The sequence below is a fragment of the Rhinoraja longicauda genome, chromosome 15 (assembly GCF_053455715.1).
Source record: "Rhinoraja longicauda isolate Sanriku21f chromosome 15, sRhiLon1.1, whole genome shotgun sequence".
In the NCBI taxonomy this organism is placed as follows: domain Eukaryota; kingdom Metazoa; phylum Chordata; class Chondrichthyes; order Rajiformes; family Arhynchobatidae; genus Rhinoraja; species Rhinoraja longicauda.
Genome location: NC_135967.1, coordinates 12,694,486 through 12,713,670, shown reverse-complemented (window position 1 = coordinate 12,713,670; position 19,185 = coordinate 12,694,486). Strand labels below are relative to the sequence as shown.

At 44.4% G+C, this 19,185-nt stretch overlaps 1 protein-coding gene across 2 annotated transcripts in view; it reads left to right on the top strand.

The window, feature by feature from the left end:
* Nucleotides 1-19,185, top strand: part of aff2 (AF4/FMR2 family, member 2) — a 463,349-nt gene that overhangs the window by 423,759 nt on the left and 20,405 nt on the right. For both annotated transcript variants that reach the window (XM_078412201.1, XM_078412200.1), the window contains exons 13-16: nucleotides 4,416-4,632; nucleotides 10,833-10,960; nucleotides 11,921-11,984; nucleotides 12,157-12,293. In XM_078412201.1, the coding sequence (XP_078268327.1) occupies nucleotides 4,416-4,632; nucleotides 10,833-10,960; nucleotides 11,921-11,984; nucleotides 12,157-12,293 (546 nt within the window). The remainder of the gene's footprint in view (nucleotides 1-4,415; nucleotides 4,633-10,832; nucleotides 10,961-11,920; nucleotides 11,985-12,156; nucleotides 12,294-19,185) is intronic.

Genomic DNA, 19,185 nt, shown 5'->3' with positions numbered 1-19,185 from the left:
CATTCGGCCCATTGAGTCCGTGCCGACCAACAATCACCCATACACTAGTTCTATGTTATCCCAATTTCACATCCCACACTGGGGGCCATGTACAGAAGCCATAACAGTGGAAGAAGCTGCTCCTGTGTCTGGCTGGTGCGTGCTTTCATGCTTCTGTATCTGCTGCCCAGTAGAAGTGGGGGGGGAAGAAATAGCTTTGAAGACATTTGAGTGGAGGGCAAGCAATGGCGTGGGTCTTTTTTGGCCTCAAGTGCCTTTTTCCGTACGATAAATGTCCCTTTAAGATTTTCATATTCCAGCCAGAGAAGATTGAGCAATGATATTAAAAATTTACATTTTACATGGAAAATTAATGAAAATCATCCAGAGCAGACTCAGAAAGTCATTTATGAATGAACTGTGCACTTGGAAAGGGTAAATCTCATGATTAGATTTTGTGATGATTTTAATGCAGCAATTATTCTTGTTGATGTAACCAGTATTTTCCTGAGCCCCCCCCCCCCCCCCTACAGGAAGGGGCAAGATTAAAAGACAAAATAAACGCAGAATGGGATGTGCCTGGTGTAGATAAAGATCTGAGACATTTTGGTAATGGTTTTTTTTGTTCATTAAGTTACCAGTCTTTTGATCTAGAGACGTTAGTTTAAATCCCCATCACCTCATATGTGGAAATTTAAATAAATATAATTTTAATAACTGGAATATAAAGCTGGTGTCAGGACAAACTGAATTGCCATAAATCCCCACGTGGCTGACTAATGTTTTTTAAGGAAATAAAATCCTCCATCCATGCCGACAATTGGATTTAGATTTGCCAATGGGTGACACTAAAATGTCCCTGCAAGGTCATTATTAGAGATGGACAACACATTTTGGTTTTCCCAGAAATATGTTCATGTCACTGATGTCGCAAGTTGCCTGATTCGGCAACTTGAACGCCCAGGGATGAAGGAGATTACAGAGAGTGATGGTCGCAGCCCCAGTCCATCACGGGTACTAAACTCCCCACCATCGAAGGGATCTACAGGAGGCGCTGCCTCCAAAACACAGCCAGCATCATCAGGGACCCACCCAACCCCGGCCACACTCTCACTTTGCTCCTAATATCAGGAAGAAGGTACAGGAGTCTGAAAACCATGACCACCAGGTTCAAGAATACCTTCTTCTCAGCAACCATCGGGCTCTTGAACACTGCACAACCCCAATCTCAGCAACTATGAACTTCTATGGACCATACTACGGACATTGGTTTTGCATTGTTATGGCTATTATAGTTATTAATTTATTGAAATGTTTTTGGTTATTATATTTTATTTGTATGTATTGCGTTTATGGGCCTATAAAGCTGCTGCAAGTAGGAGTTTCTGTGTTTCATTGTTGGTACATAAGACTATTAACCACACTTCACTTTGACTCTTAAATGAATAAATTAAACAAACAGGCTTCATTTAGCTGGACAAATTGGAGGTACGGTGGTACACTACTTAGAGCTGCTGCCTCACAGCACCAGAGAACCTGGTTCAATCCTGACCTCGGCCGCTGTTTACATAGAGTTTGCATGTTCCCGTGATGGTGTGGGTTTCTTCCCACATCCCAAAGACAGGCAGGTTGGGAGGATAAATGACATCTCTAAATTGCCCCCAGAGGGGGGTTACAGGCAATGTGGCGAGAATGAATAAAGGGGATTAGTGCAAGAATGAACATAAATAGGTTAGTTTAGTTTAGAAATACAGAAATATAAAGGCCCTTCAGCCCACTATGTCTGTGCCAACTAGTGATCCCCATAGATTAGCACTAAGCTACACACAAGGTTTTTACAATTTTTGTACAATTTTACCAAAGCAAATTAACCTACAAACCTGTACGTCTTTTGAGTATGGGCGGAAACCGGAAAAAATCCGCATGATCACAAGGAGAATGTACAAACTCCTTACAGACAGCACGCATAGTCAGGATTGAACCCGGTTCTCTGGCGTTGTAAGGCAGCAACTCTACTGCTGCGCCACCGTGCCACCCCGAATCTTTGATGGTCAGCATGGACTCGGTCAGCTGAAGGGCCTGCTTCCATGCTGTATCTCCGATAAGCTGTTGCCTCACAGTCCAGAGTTGGATTCTGATCTCTGCTGTTGTCTGTGCAGAGTTTGCACGTTCTCTCCATATAGAACTTGCACATTCTCATTGTGTGAAGTTCGCACATTCTCCCCAGTGTAGAGCTTGCTCCTTCTCCCTCTACAGAGTTTGCACGTTTACAATGTAGAGTTTGCATGTTCACTATGTAGAGTTTGCATGTTCATTATGTAGCATTTGCATGTTCTCTCAGTGTAGAGTTTGCATGTTCTCTATGTAGAGTTTGCATGTTCATTATGTAGAGTTTGCATGTTCTCTCAGTGTAGAGTTTGCATGTTCACTATGTAGAGTTTGCATGTTCATTATGTAGAGTTTGCATGTTCTCTCAGTGTAGAGTTTGCATGTTCACTATGTAGAGTTTGCATGTTCACTATGTAGCGTTTGCATGTTCTCTCTGTGTAAAGTTTGCATGTTCACTATGTAGTTTGCATGTTCTCAGTGTAGAGTTTGCATGTTCTCTCAGTGTAGAGTTTGCATATTCACTATGTAGAGTTTGCATGTCCAGTGTAGAGTTTGCATGTTCTCTCAGTGTAGAGTTTGCATGTTCTCAGTTTAGAGTTTGCATGTTCCCTCAGTGTAGAGTATGCATGTCCAGTGTAGAGTTTGTATGTTCTCTATGTAGAATTTGCATGTTCTCTCAGTGTAGAGTTTGCATGTTCTCTCAGTGTAGAGTTTGTATGTTCACTATATAGAGTTTGCATGTTCACTGTGTAGAGTTTGCTTGTTCTCTCAGTGTAGAGTTTGCATGTTCACTGTGTAGAGTTTGCATGTCCAGTGTAGAGTTTGCATGTTCTCTCAGTGTAGAGTTTGTATGTTCACTATATAGAGTTTGCATGTTCTCTCATGTGTAGAGTTTGCACTTTCTCCTCGTGACCCTGAGGCTTTCCCTTGGGACCTTCTGCTTCATCCCAAAGGTGTGCAGATTGTTTGGCTAAGGGCCTGCTTCCATGCTGTATCTCCGATAAGCTGTTGCCTCACAGTCCAGAGTTGGATTCTGATCTCTGCTGTTGTCTGTGCAGAGTTTGCACGTTCTCTCCATATAGAACTTGCACATTCTCATTGTGTGAAGTTCGCACATTCTCCCCAGTGTAGAGCTTGCTCCTTCTCCCTCTACAGAGTTTGCACGTTTACAATGTAGAGTTTGCATGTTCACTATGTAGAGTTTGCATGTTCATTATGTAGCATTTGCATGTTCACTCAGTGTAGAGTTTGCATGTTCTCTATGTAGAGTTTGCATGTTCATTATGTAGAGTTTGCATGTTCTTTCAGTGTAGAGTTTGCATGTTCACTATGTAGCGTTTGCATGTTCTCTCTGTGTAGAGTTTGCATGTTCACTATGTAGTTTGCATGTTCTCAGTGTAGAGTTTGCATGTTCTCTCAGTGTAGAGTTTGCATATTCACTATGTAGAGTTTGCATGTCCAGTGTAGAGTTTGCATGTTCTCTCAGTGTAGAGTTTGCATGTTCTCAGTGTAGAGTTTGCATGTTCTCTCAGTGTAGAGTTTGCATGTCCAGTGTAGAGTTTGTATGTTCTCTATGTAGAATTTGCATGTTCTCTCAGTGTAGAGTTTGCATGTTCTCTCAGTGTAGAGTTTGTATGTTTACTATATAGAGTTTGCATGTTCACTGTGTAGAGTTTGCATGTTCTCAGTGTAGAGTTTGCATGTCCAGTGTAGAGTTTGCATGTTCTCTCAGTGTAGAGTTTGTATGTTCACTATATAGAGTTTGCATGTTCTCTCATGTGTAGAGTTTGCACTTTCTCCTCGTGACCGTGAGGCTTTCCCTTGGGACTTTCTGCTTCATCCCAAAGGTGTGCAGATTGTTTGGCTAATTGCCCCCTGAATGCAGGTGGGAGCTGGAGTTTATAGACACAGCACTGAAACAGGCTCTACTGCCCACCGAGTGCATGGCGGCCATTGATCACACGTTCACACTCGTTCCTTTATCCCACTTTCGCATCCACTCCCTGCACACTTGGGGCAATTTACAAAGGGCCAATTAACCTGCAAAACTGCACGGAGGAAATCCCTGTGGTCACAGGGATAACGTGCAAACTCCACACACAGACAGCACCTGAGGTCAGGATCGAACCTGGGTCTCTGGCATATGAGGCAGCAGCTCTACCGGCTGCACCAATGTGCCATAGGAGAAGGTGCCCTGAGAGATAGCACAGCTACGATAGGTTGAGTGTCCTCCATTATCATGAGGTGAGAGAAAGGCCGACTGAAATGTTTTGTTGCTCCCTGCCTCTGATGTCCAACCCTGGAACATTCATTCTTTCTTCTCCTAGGTTAACAAAACAGTTGACCAAAAGGGACCGGATGTTCCCACCTCCTCTCTCGCCACTGCCGGATGAACCCGAGTCCAAACGCGGGATAAACGAGAGCAACCTCCTTGGCCAGGAGAGCAGCAGTAACTCCGTACCAAGCAGTGCCTCACAGCCCTCCATGCAATACAAACACCGCAAACCCGACAGCAAGCCCTCGTGCCACGCAAAAAACACCACCGTGAGTTCCTCTTCTTCATCGCTTATGCCCACGAAAGACACAATGGTGTGAAACGCACGGCTACTTCATCTGTGAAAGGAAGGGAGAGTGTAGTTGGGGTAACAAAGAGGTGCCGGAGTAACTCAGTGGGTCAGGCAGCATCTCAGGAGAACATGGATAGGTGACGTTTCAAGTCCCTTCACCTTACCTGAAATGTGACCTATCCATGTTAGACCATAAGATATAGGAGCAGAATTAGGCCATTTGGCCCATCGAGTTTGATCCGCCATTCAATCATGGCTGATCTACCTTTCCCTCTCAACCCCATTCTCCTGCCTTCTCCCCCTGATCACTGGCACCCTTACTAACCAAGAACCGGTCAATCTTCAATACCCATTGACTTAGCCTTTATGGCTTCTGTGGCGATGAATTCCAGAGATTCACAACCCTCTGACGAAATAAATGTCTCCACATCTCCTTTCTAAAGGTATGTCCTTTTATTCTGAGGCTATGGACTCTGATCCTAGACTCTCCCACTAGTGAAAACATCCTCTCCACATCCCCTCTAACCAGGCCTTTCAATATTCGATAAGTTTCAATGATAGATATTAATAGATTTCAATGAGCGCCCCCCTCATCCTTCTAAACTCCAGCGAGTAGAGGCCCAGTGCCATTGAACGCTCATTATACGTTAACCCAATCATCACCGGGATCATTCTCGGGACCCTCTCCAACGTCAGCACATCCTTCCTCAGATATGGGGCCCGATTTCTGAATCAATTTAGGGTTAAGGTTTATTATTGTCACGCACTGTACCGATGTACAGTGAAAAGGTTTGTGTTGCATGTTATCCAAACAGATCAGATACACCCTACATAAGTACAATCAAGTCGAATTCATGTACAATAGGTAGAGCAAAGGGTGCAGAGTGCAGAATATAGTTTTCAGCTTTGTAACTATTCAGTTCCATAGACAACGTGCAACATGCTCGATGGGGTTGAGGTGAATCGGACAATCTCCTAACTAATGGAAGGACTGTTTTAATCCACATCACCAGAGAGGCTCAACGCATTGCAATATGGAGGTGTTTGCTGTGCACAAATAAGCTGGAAGGAGTGCAGAAAAGATTTACGAGAATATTGCCTGGATTTGAGGGCCTGAACTGTAGGGAGAGGTTGGACAGGCTGGGACGTTATTCTTTGGCGCGCAGAAGGATGAAGGGTGATCTTAGAGAGGTGTATAAAACCATGAGAGAAATTGATAGGGTGAACGTACAGAGTATTTTACACAGAGTAGGGGAATCAAGATCCAGAGGACATAGATTTTTAGTGAGAGGAGAAAGATTGAATAGGAACTAAGTAGCACCATTTTCACTCAGAGGGTGGTGGGGATATGGAACGAGCTGCCAGAGGAGGCAGTTAAGGAAGGCACAATAACAGCATTTAAAAGACACTTGGACAGGTACATAGATAAGGTTCAGATGGTTATGTGCAAGTGCTGGCAAGTGGGACCGGCCATGATGGGGCATCTTAGTTGGCATGGATGAATTGGGCAGAAGAGCCTGCTTCAGTGCTATATGGCCCCTATATTGCGAAAGGGGCAAGGCTTCAAAAGTATTTCATTGGCTTTAATGACTCCAAGCAAATGGGGATCAATGGATGAAATCAAGTAGTAATCAGACTAATGATGGCGGTGGAGGCCAAGTCATCGGATGTTTTTAAAGCAGATATACACCGATCAGCCAAAACATTATGACCACTGACAGGCGAAGTGAATAACATTGATTATCTTGTTACAATGGCACCTGTCAAGGGGTGGGATATATTCGGCAGCAAGTGAACAGTCAGTTCTTGAAGTTGATGTGTTGGATGCAGGAGAAATGGGCAGGAGTAAAGACCTGAGCAACTTTGACAAGGACCAAATTGTTATGGCCAGACGACTGGGTCAGGGCATCTCTGAAACGGCAAGGCTTGTTGGGTGCTCCCGGTCAGCAGTGGTGAGTACCTACCGACAGTGGTCCGAGGAGGGACAAACCACAAACCCGCGACAGGGTGTTGGGCGCCCAAGGCTCATCGATGCGCGAGGGCAATGAAGGCTGTCCCGTCTGGTCCGAACCGACAGAAGGTCTACTGTGGCACAAGTCACAGAAAATTTTAATGGTGTCACAGGAGGAATGTGTCACAATTCACACAGTGCATCGCACCCTGCTGCGTATGGGGCTGCACACGGAGGACCAACAGCATATTAGGCAGGTGGTCATAATGTTTTGGCTCATCAGGTCATAATGTTTTGGCTGATCGGTGCAGGGAATCAAAGGTTTTGGGGAGAAGACAGGAGAATGGGGTTGGGAGGGAAAAATAGATCAGCCATGATCCGAATGGCGGAGCAGACTCGATGGGGCCGATTAGCCTATTTCTGGTCTTAACATCTTACAAAGGACCTACACTGAAAATACAGGTTGGTTTCATGTTCATTATGGACTCTGTGTGTTTCCCAGGTTTTGTTTTTGATCAGTTCTTTGCCAGTACCTGGCTTTAGGGCACTGTGGCCAATTGAAATAAATGTTTTCTTTTTGTTTATGAAAATTCCCAGCTCCAAGAATGAAAGAGACGGTGCTGGTGTCTCAAACAGAAATGGCCGGGCGTGAAGCAGGCCTGATTTGATTAGGAAGAACCCAGCAGTATTTTTGATAAATAGTTTAGCACCTTCATACAGAATTTTTCATATTCAGATTATACGTTTGAACCATTCATACATATCGCTATTAGGACGACTGCACTAGACTCAATTTCTTCTATCATCATGAACATAACCTGATTCAATTCCGTTGCCAGGGCAACAGCTCAGTAAAGTCTCAGTATTACCATAATAGCCTCGACTTGTTCTGTCTATTCACGAGATGAGATGAAGCATAGTTTCAGAATGCATAATGCTTTTTGTTAAAAAAAAAGAGCAAAATTCTCTGGAATTTAAACCTCTTTAGAAAATATTAAATCAGCCAATTTCTTTTTAACACAGTATGCAAAGATTGAAAGCTTGACGTTCCAAGTGAAAATTCCAAGTTTCACAACAAACTCTTGGCAGAAACATTTGTTTGTTCGATGGCTGGAGAAAAATGTAGTAGGATCTGAGATCAAACAGCATGAATCTGAACACTCTGACCTCTGCCATTTTAATGGAATAGATGTCTTTAGTTTAGTTTATAGATGCAGTGCGAAAACAGGCCCTTCGTCCCACGGAGTACATGCCGATCAGCGATCCCCACACAGTAACACTATCCTACACACGAGGGAGAATTTATGATTTTTACAAGCCAATTTGCCTATAAACCTGTAGGTCTTTGGAGTGTGGGAGGAAAGTGGAAATCCCGGACAAAACCCACGCAGGTCACGGGGACAACATACAAATTCCGTACAGACAGCACCTGTAGTCAGGATCGAGTCCAGGTCTCTGGCGCTGTAACTCTACCACTGCGCCACCATGCCGCCCTAATGGTCATTAAATGATGACTAGATCGCCGATTTGTTCCTTCTGCGCAAATCTAATTTCCCAATGTCCTCCTATTTGGTTCACACCTCCACTTGATCTGAGCAAAGAGGGAAAAAACAAAGTGATGGAGGAACTCAACAGGTCAGACAGCATCTGAAGAGGGAAATGCACAGGTGACTATTTAGAATATTAAAAAAACAGGCATCATTTACTGCTTTCCTTTCTAGAATAGGTTTATAGATCGGCCTGGAAAGAGTGGATGTGAGGAGGATATTTCCACTCGTGGGAGAGTCTAGGACCAGAGGGCACAGCCTCAGAATAAAAGGATGTACCTTTAGAAAGGAGATGAGGAGGAATTTCTTAAGCCAGTGAAAGAGTTAAAGTAATTATAGAAGTGAAGTAGGTTGCAAAATGGACACTCTGCTGTAGTTTTAAGCATGTATATAAAATGGACACCTTGCTTGTAGTTGCATGATGCTGTCTTTTCAGCTTGGAAGCAAAAGAGCGCGAAACTGCAGAGATAAGGAACGACTCCTTATCGGAACAAAGCCTTATATGGACATGGCTTTGCTGAAATCGGAAGAAGCTGCAGAGCTCTAGTATTACCATGTACGGACATGGCGGGAGTTTTATACTGGAATGTACTGATAAGATAGGGGTTAAATACGTTGCTTGAGCATTGTGTCGGGAACTGGAGGAGCTCTGTGTGTCTGATGACACGCAGTACCGTTCTCCCCACTCCCGCCTGGCGTAATAAAGACTTTACTGTTTTACTACAAACTTTATGGTATTGCTGTCTGTCGAAGTGAAAACAGACTTTAACACCGGAGGGTGGAGAATCTGTGAAATTCATTGCCACAGATGACTATGGAGACCAAGTCATTGGGTGCCAAGCGGAGATTGGTAGATTCTTGATTAGTAAGGGTGTCTAAGGTTATGGAGAGAAGGCAGGAGAATGGTTTGAGTGGAAAAAAATAGATCAGCCATGATCGAATGGTGGACCTGACTCAAGGTCCCAAATGATTCAACAAACTCAACATCCTAAACGATCCAATTCTGTTTTGATTGGGACTTCAGGTCCTACTATAAACCATGGTGTACTGTGCTCGCATCTAAATTACTACCACAAATTCACCATTCCTCTTTGAACCAGTTCACTTTCAAAGCAGGTCTCCAGTTGGTCATTAGAATAGAAGAACTATCCCACTTTTATATCTTTGTACAGTCTGTAGAAAAAACCCAAGCCTGAAGTGTGGAGCCTGAAAGTAAACTCCAAAATAAATGTGCAGGTTGTTGGAGAAACTGAGGAATGGAATTTATTGTAAAATTCTTTCAAAGAGCTGGCCCAGAGTCAAGGGCGCATACCTTCCTTCCGTGTTGTGACTTTTCTGTGAAGTATGTATACAGTTTCCTTTTCAAATAATCTGTTTTTCTGCTTCTTTTAAGATAAGCACTTTATATCACCGCTCATGCTGATGTAGTACAACATTCTCCTCATGCCTCTTTCCAGCTCTGATGGCAAACACTTAAGAATTTGTGTCCTCTAAGTAGTGAAAGCCACTCCCCATCTGCCCATGTTTGGTCTAGTATCCCTCTAAAGCTTTCCTGTCCATGTACAGTCCATGATCACATTGAATGGCAGTGCTGGCTTAAAGGGCCGAATGGCCTCCTCCTGCACCTGTTGTCTATTGTCTATTATAATGAATGGCAGTGCTGGCTCGAAGGGCCAAATGGCCTCCTCCTGCACCTATTTTCTATGTTTCTATGTTACCTTTTAAATTGTCCAGATTCTAAATCGCCTGACAGCACGTTGATCTTTTGATCATTTACTCATGTATTTGGCAAGTCAATGTGTATTCACCATCTCTAATGCCCTTGGGAGAAGGATAGTGAGCCACTATCTCAAACCATTAGTCCCTCTGGTGAAGGTGCTCCCAGAGTGTAGATAAGGAAGAAGCTTCATGATTTGGACCGAGTGCCAATGAAGGGCCAGTGAATCATGCCTTTGGGATGAGGGAGGAAATCCTAGTCCCTGGAAGAGAAACCCACGTGGTCACAGGGAGAATGTGCAAACTCCACACAGACTGCACCTGCGGTCAGGATTGAACCCGGATTGCTGGAGTCGTCAGGCAGCAGCTCTACCTGCTGCATCGCCGCACCTCTTTAAGGTCAAATAAGTGACAGATACCTCCAACATCTGTTGTCAGGTTGTAGTCATAGAGTCACGTAGCACCAAAATAAGCCATTAGGCCCAACTCACCCATGGCGATCAAGATGCCCCATCTCCATTAGTCCCACCTGCTTGCATTTAGCCCATATCCCTTTAAACATTTCCTATCCATGTAACTGTCCAAATGTCTTTACACATTGTTATTGTACCTGCCTCAATTACCTCCTCAGGTAGCTGGTTCCATATATCTACTATCCTTTGTGTTAAAAAGTTGCTCCTCAGGTTCCCATTAAGTCATTCCACTCTTGCCTTAAACCTATATCCTCTGGTTCTTACAATCGCCCTCCAATCTTCCTTACAAATTTAAGTTCCTCTCAAATTTACAACAGGAACAGGCTGCTTGACCCTCGAGACTGTTCTAACATCGAATAAAATCATGGTTGTTCAATCAGATGGGTGTTTATGTGCTGTAACATTGGATCTGTTGTTGGGTATTCCACACTAACCTTGCTACCAGGAAAATACCTCATTCCTTGCAATACCAAATACCTCTTTATTGCAGGAGAACGAATCGCATCCCAGCTTGTCAAGCAGCGTCCAAGAAAACAGCCAATCGCAAACGGATACTTGGACGTTGATATCCAATGGTCATTCAGAACCACGAAGACCCAAGTTAACTTTTGACGACACGTGAGTGTTCATTTGCTACATATTTCTTTCGTGTCCATCATTCAAATGTTACATCACTGTCATCGTTTGTCCTGAAACGGGCGCAAGCTTCCGGCGACATTCAGTGGGAGCCATCACTTGTACAGTAGACGATGGTGGAAGCAGAATTAGCTCAGGACACTTCCAGTTTCCTGCCCCGCGACGTAGACGCTTCTGCTATGGGGCCGCCATGCTACTGAGCTTCCAGAAGTACATCCATTGGTCTACTCTCAGAGTCAGTAGGTTGTAAGTTCAAGCCCCATTGATGCACAACAGTAGGTGGATTCCATTGAAATGATCTCCACAGAACATGAAAGGAAACCACATTGGGATGACTCAGTGACGCAGATGGCTCAGTGATGGTAGAGTTGCTGCCTCACAGCGCCAGAGACCCAGCTTCGGGTGCTGCCTGTACGGAGTGTGTACGTTTTCCCTGTGACTGCGTGGGTTTTCTCCGGGTGCTCCGGCTTCCTACCACACTCCAGACAATCAGGTTTGTAGGTTAATTGGCTTCTGTAAATTGTAAGTTGTCCCTAGTATGTAGGATAGTGCTAGTGTACGGGGTCGAAGGGCCTGTTTCCACGCTGTATCTCTAAAATCTAAAGTCCAAAGTAAAGGAATATCTCTCTGACTAACCTACAAACCTGTACGTCTTGGGATGTGGGGGGAAACCGGAGCACCTGGAGAAAACCTACGCGGTCACAGGAAGAATGTACAAACTTCGTGCAGTCAACACCCATAGACAGGATCGAACCCGAGTCTCTTGCGCTGTGAGGCAGCAACTCTACCGCTGCGCCATCGTGCTGCCCTCTACTCTTCCTCGTTCCTGTAGTCCGTCTTGTCTTGTCTGGGAGCAGATCACCTTCCTTGACTGTAACAGAGCGGTGACTGATTCTCAACACCGTGGACACCCAGTTGTGACTGATGATGACTGTTTTACAGATCTCATAATGCCGATTACTACATGCAAGAGGCCAAGAAGCTGAAACATCGAGCTGACGCACTGGTAATTAATATATCCATCGTGTTTTAATGCTCCCTACCTTTGTTGTCACTGGCATGACATAAGTCAATCGTTACAAGCTGAGCCTTCTGCCGTGTCACCAGTGAGAAGTGAAATTGGGGTGCTTCTTGTTGAGATTCACATCACTAAAGTTCTTTTCTTTTTTAATTTTCAGCTTGATAAGTTTGGAAAAGCAGTTAATTATGCAGATGCAGCACTCTCATTCATTGAATGTGGAAATGCCATGGAGCGTGACCCATTAGAGGCAAAATCCCCATATACCATGTATTCCGAGACGGTGGAACTCATCAGGTTAATGTCTTTATGAATATAATTTTACTAATCACTTTTAAATGATAATTAATAACCTGCTGTGAGGAAATCAAAATTGGAGATTAAGAGCCACATAGAGATGTCATATTTCAGAACTTAACACTTAAATTGACTTTTGTTTGTTTGCTTATAATTTATATGTTTAAGTAATTTACGATGGTTGGTGGTTCCTCAGTAAATACTTGGGCAAATAAACTGTTCAACATCCTTGAAGGCTCAGGACATTAATAATGGCTAATAATGTAAAGAGTCTGGCGAGATGGGAAGACAAGGGTCGTCTGAAATTTAGTGCAGAGGTGGATGATGTGATATGCTTGGGAGGGAAGGACTTTAGACTTTAGAGATACAGCATGGAAACAGGCCTTTCGGCCCACTGAGACTGCGCAGACCAGCGATCACCGCATACAGTAGCACTATCCCAGACACCAGGGATGATTTACAATTTTTACAGAATCCAATTAACCTATAAACCTGCACATCTTTGGAGTGTGGGAGTAAGCCAATCTTGCAGTATCAGATAGGGCTAAGGTCATTCTTACAGTCAGGGCTGATTTAGCTTAGTTTAGTTTAGTTTAGAGACATAGTGTGGAAACAGGTCATTCGGCCCACCGAGTGCATGTTGACCAGCAACCACCCATATCCTAAACAACAGGGATAATTTACAGAAGTCAATTAACCTACAAACCTGTACATCTTTGGATTGTGGGACAAAACCAGAGCATCCGGAGAAATCTCACGTGGTCACAGGGAGAACATACCAACTCCATACAGACGGCACCCATAGTCAGGATATAACCTGGGTCTCTCGAGCTGTAAGGCAGCAACTCTACCGCTGTGCCACCATGCTACCCTAAGGAATGGAGGCAATATAAATAAATGCTGTAGTCTTAATAGAGTTGCAAGGATAGAGAGACCCAGTGGTTTACATGCACAAATCTTTAAAGGTAGCAGGTCATGTTAATAAACCTTGATTAGTAAAATTCTCCACTGTCTCTTTAATATCCTCCAGCCCTACACCCACTCTGCACTTGTCCAATTGTAGTTTCTTAATCGTCCCCAATTTTCATGAAAACATAGAATAGTACAGCACAGAAACAGGCCCTTTGGCCCACAATATCTGTACCGAACATGATGCCAAGACTAACTCTTATTTGCCTGCACATGATCAATATCCCTCCTTTCCCTGCATATCCACATGCCTTGTTCCACCATTAGTAGGCATCCCTTCAGTTGCTGAGACTCTGAGCTCTAAATCTCCTCTCCATTTTGGTCTTCTCCATCAAGATTTAACCAAACCTTTTGTTTCACCGGAGCAAAAATGTCCCCGTGTGAATCTGTGAAGCACCTTAAACTGTGTGGGTTTTCTCTGGGTGCTCCAGTTTCCTCCCACACTCCAAGGACGTGCAGGTTTGTAGGTTAATTGGCTTTGGTAAGATTATAATTGTCCCTAGTGTGTAGGATAGTGCTAGCGTATGGGATGATCGCTCGTGGGCGCAGACTCGGTGGGCCGAAGGGCTTGTTTTCACGCTGTAGCTCTAAAGTCTAAAGCACTTCACTAAAATTAAGATTCAGCCTAAATTGAATTTGGTGCTCCATTTGTTGAAAAAAAAAACCCAAACAGATTCTAAATAGAGCCACGGGTTGTAAGAAGAAAGAAGTTATGGTAGACTTTTATAGATCTCTGATTGTATTTCAATTGGGGAGCTTTGTTCATTGCAAGGCACTGCGCTTTGGGGGGAAAATATTGGAAATATTGACAATATTGACCTTGGAAATATTGTTAGAATGGTCCCAGGGGTAGGGAAGCTCATTTACGTGCAGAAGTCCCTGAAGGTCTTTTGTAAAACTCCTTAGAACAGCAAAGGTTAAGTGGAAGTTAAAAGGTTTGAAGAAGGGTTTTACCCATTCCTTCTCCCCAGAGATGCTGCCTGTCCTGCTGGGTTATTCCAGTATTTTTTGTCTATCAAAGGTTAAGTGTTTTGAGGTATGTAGGGCTTTTAAGTTTTTTCAACCAAGGGAGAACTGGCCTGGAATTGGATTGTGAAGTGCTGTCATTCGGCACTCAATGACTGAAAATGTATTTAACACAGAGCGATAGTCAATGGTGACCATTATAGGTCAATTTACATCACTTGTCGCTAGTGCATCAAGTTATAGTATTCCCAGTGCAATACTCCTATTGGAAGTTATGGTGAGAGTTGGACCACATTGTCCTGGGAGCACTATTACTAATCACCTCTGGGACAACTGGGTTTCCTGCAGCAAACACAGAATGAGAGTTCACTAAGATAGAACATAGAACATGGAACAGTACAGCACAATTATGCCGAATATGATGCCAAGACCAACTCTTATCTGCCTGCACTTAATCCATATCCTGCCATTCTCTGCATATTCATACGCCCATCCAAAATTCTCGTGAACACCACTATCATAACTGCCTCCACCACCACCCCAGACAGCGCATTCATGCACTAACCACCCTCTTTGTAAAAAAAACTGCCCTGCACATCTCCTTTAAACTTTGTCCTTCTCACCTTAAAGCTATGCCCTCTAGTATTTGAATTTTTTCCATTCTTGGTAAAAAAAGTTCAGACTGTCTATCCTATCTACGACTCTCGTAATTTCTCTCTTACCTTTTTCCCAGGAAGTTCAACATGGGGAAGGGCTGGGATTGCCCATAGGTTCATGGGAAAGAATGTGCAATCAGGTCAACAATCAAGTCAAGTCAAGTCAATTTTATTTATATAGCACATTTAAAAACAACCCACGTTGACCAAAGTGCTGTACATCTGATTAGGTACTAAGGAAAAAATGAAACATACAGTAGCACGCAAACCTAAGAGCACATACAGAACAGTTCACAGCGCCTCCTCAATGAGCCTCAAACGCTAGGGAGTAGAAATAGGTTTTGAGCCTGGACTTAAAGGAGTCGATGGAGGGGGCAGTTCTGTTGGGGAGAGGGATGCTGTTCCACAGTCTAGGAGCTGCAACCGCAAAAGTGCGGTCACCCCTGAGCTTAAGCCTAGACCGCGGGATAGTGAGTAGCCCCAAGTCGGCCGACCTGAGGGACCTGCAGTTAGAGAGGGGGGTTAGAAGATTTTTGATGTCGGGGGGGGGGGATGTCCATTTAGGGCTTTATACGTGAATAGGAGGAGCTTGAAGTTGATTCTGTACCGTACAGGGAGCCAGTGGAGAGAGGCCAGAATCGGGGTGATGTGGTCCCTTTTACGGGTACCCGTCAGGAGTCTCGCTGCGGCGTTTTGGACCAGTTGCAGGCGGGACAGGGATGATTGGCTGATCCCAGTGTACAGGGAGTTGCAGTAGTCTAGGCGGGAGGAAATGAAAGCGTGAATGATTTTTCAATCAGTTCAATGAGCAGGGGATGGGGAGATGCTGAGGGATTGTGCCAGTTCAGAGCAGATAGTTGGAGAAGGAGGATGGGCACAATGAAATTGAGATCAGGACTGAGGGCAACAGAGAGCTGTGAAGAACCAGGGCCCATTTAGAGTGTCAAATATGTGGGTGCACAGTTGCTATATTGGTTGAGGATGTCTGAATGATAAAAGAAAAAAATATGGGACCTATCTTCCAAGTCCGAAACTCCCTGAAAGTGCCAACACAAGACGCAGTGGTAGGAAGACACATGGTTTGCTTGCTTTCACAGGTCGGGGCATTGAGTATAAGAGACAGGAAGTCACGATGCAGCTTTCTAAAACTTTGATTAGGTCACATTTGGAGTATTACTTGCACTTCTCGTCGCTCTGTTGGTGGAAGGGTGTGGAGGCTTTGGAAAGGGTGCTGAGGTGGTTTATCAGAATGATGCCTGGATTAGAGGGTATTAGCTACAGGAAGAGGATGGACAGACGTGAATTGTTTTCTCTGGAATCCAGGAGGTTGAGGTACATCAAAATTATGAGACAGTTAAAACCTATTTCCCAGGATGGCAATATCAAATACAAGAGGGCATAGCTTTCAGGTGAGAGGGGCAGTTTAAAGGAGATGTGTGGGGCACGTTTTCTACACAGAGGGTGGTGAGTGCCCGGAAGGCGCTGATGCATTTGGTGGTAGAGACAGATATAATATATTTAAGAGACTTTTGGAAAGGCACACGGACATGGAGGGATATGGATTATTCACAGGTAGATAAGAGATGGTCCTGGCATTGTGATCAGTACAGACATTGTGGAGCGAAGGGCCTGCTCCTGTAATGTTCTCTATTCTATGTTCTATGTCAGATTGTCTGACGTAAAAGATTTAGGATTAAAGTCAGAAGGAATGATTGTAAGGAAGGCTGTGGGCCTTGCCTATATTCATGGAAAATCTCCAATCACTTTGTGGAATCCAGGGATTCAAGGGATATGGAGATCAGATGAGTAAGTGTGGTTGGTTGATTGATTGATTGATTCATTGATTGATTGATTCATTGATTGATTGATTGAAAGATACAACTATATTCTATGAAGTTCTAACACCTCCACTGAAAGAATAGTCAGTGAACAAAGAGAGCGGTCATGAATAAGAATCAAAAGAACCAGTGGCGAGATGTAGAGAAATTATTTCACGCAGTAAGATTTACATCAATATAAATTGTTTTATTCAGCTGGATTGCATTTTCTGGAAGATAAATGGAAGTAAATTTAACAGAAATTTTCAGGAGGGATGTGAATAAATATATTCTAAATTAATAGCAAAAACTGTGGGACCTATTTGGAGAAACATTGGAAAATAACCTCCCGCAGTGCATAATTGTGTGAAAACGTGAAGCGATGCACAGTGGCTGTCAAAGTGCGTACAGCCATCAACATATGATAACTTGAATTAATGGGGATTTGAGATTGAGAAGCTATTTAAGCTGTTGACGGGAATGTCAAACAAGGCCACAGACTGGTGACAAGAGCCTCCTGTGGAGGTGAGATGAACTGATGTGCACAGAGAGCATTAGATCGAGAAACCTACGCCCATCAATCAGCAGGTAGAGCCGCTGCCTCACAGTGCTAGAGACCCAGGTTCGATCCTGACCTCGGGTTCGGTCTGCGTGGAGTTTGCACATCCTCCCTGTGACCTCAGTTTCCACGTTGTATCTCAAGGTTCAAGGTCTTTTATTGTCCCGTGTACCAATTAAGGTACAGTGGTATTCAATTTAACATACAGCCATACTAAAACAAAGCAACAAGACAGACAACTACATAAAAGTTAACATAAGCATCCACCACAGCGGATTCCCCACATTCCTCACTGCGATGGAAGGCAATAAAGTCCAATCTTCTTCCCACTTTATTCTCCCACGGTTGGGGCAGTTAAACCATCCGCAGTCAGGGCGATAGAAGGTCCCGCAGCCGATGGTCAATGCCCCTGCATCGGGGCGATCGAAGCTCCCGCGTCGGGGCGGTCGAAGCTCCTGTGGCTTGGAGCTCCCAAAGTCGGGCCCTAACCAGGGACTGTGAGGTCCACGATGTTAAAGTCCGCAGGATCCCGCGGCTGGAGCTCCGAAGACGATCCCTGGCAAAGGGAGCGCAAGCTCCACGATGGTAAGTCCTGCAGGCTGCAGGCTGCCACGGTTAGAGCTCTTGAAGTCAGTCTCTAGCAGAGGCCGCCAGCTCCACGATGTTAGGCCCCAGTGCAGACGGAGATACGAAATGGTAAAAAATTGCATCTCTGTCGAGGTAAGAGATTAAAAAAAGTTTGGAAGGAACTGCAGATGCAAAGATAGACAGTGTCACAGCCTGGTTCTCGATATCCCATATTCATATTCCGTTTAGGTAGCTAACAACCAAACAGATTGAACAGTGAATTCTCCAATTTTAGGTAACTAACTGACAACATCAAACCACCCCCCTTCCCCCCCTCCCTTTTCCCCTTCCCTCATTTTCCCTGTGCCCTTCCTGAATGCACACCCATTTATCCCACCATCACTATCACTGCGCCCCCCCCCCCCCCATCCCCTTCTACCTATATCCCTCCCTCTGGCGTCATTTTTAGCACATCGCCTCTCGTTAACACACAGCCTTTCAACTCCTTTTCTTCTCTGGCCTTTGTCCACCCATCAGCCAATCAAACTGCGCTCACAGTATCCACCTATCACTTGCCAGGCTTCGCCTTGTCCCCATCTCTCTTTATCAACTATCTCCCCCACCACAGTCCAAAATGTTGCCGATCCAGGTTCTCCACTGATGCTGCCTGACCCACTGAGTCACTCCACCGCGATGTATCTTTGAATGTTCATACCGTCACATTGTAAGCTGACCAAGTGAAATGTAAGGCATTATTATTCCTCCAGTTTGCCAGTCATAGGGTCATATGGAATAGGAGTAGAATTGGGCCATTCGGCCCATCGAGTCTACTCTACCATTCAATCATGGCTGATCTATCTCTCCCTCCCAACCCGATTCTTCTGCCTTCTCCCCATAACCTTTGACACTTGTACTAATCAAGAATCTATCTATCTCTGCCTTAGACATATTCACTGATGGCCTCCACAGCCTTCTGTGGCAAAGAATTCACCATCCTCTGCCTAAAGAAATTTCTCCTCATCTCCTTCCTAAAAGAACGTCCTCTAATTCTGAGGCTATGACCTCTAGTCCTAGACACTCCCACTAGTGGAAACATCCTCTCCACATCCACTCTATCCAATCTTTTCACTATTCTGTATGTTTCAATGAGGCAATGAGGTCCCCCTCATTCTTCTAAGCTCCAGTGAGTAGAGGCCCAGTGCCGACAAACATTTTCATAGGTTAACCTATTCATTCCTGGGATCATTCTTGTAAACCTCCTCTGGACCCTCTCCAGAGCCAGCACATCCTTCCTCAGATATGGTGCCCAAAATTGCTCGCAATATTCCAAATGCGGCCTTACCAGCGCATTATAGACC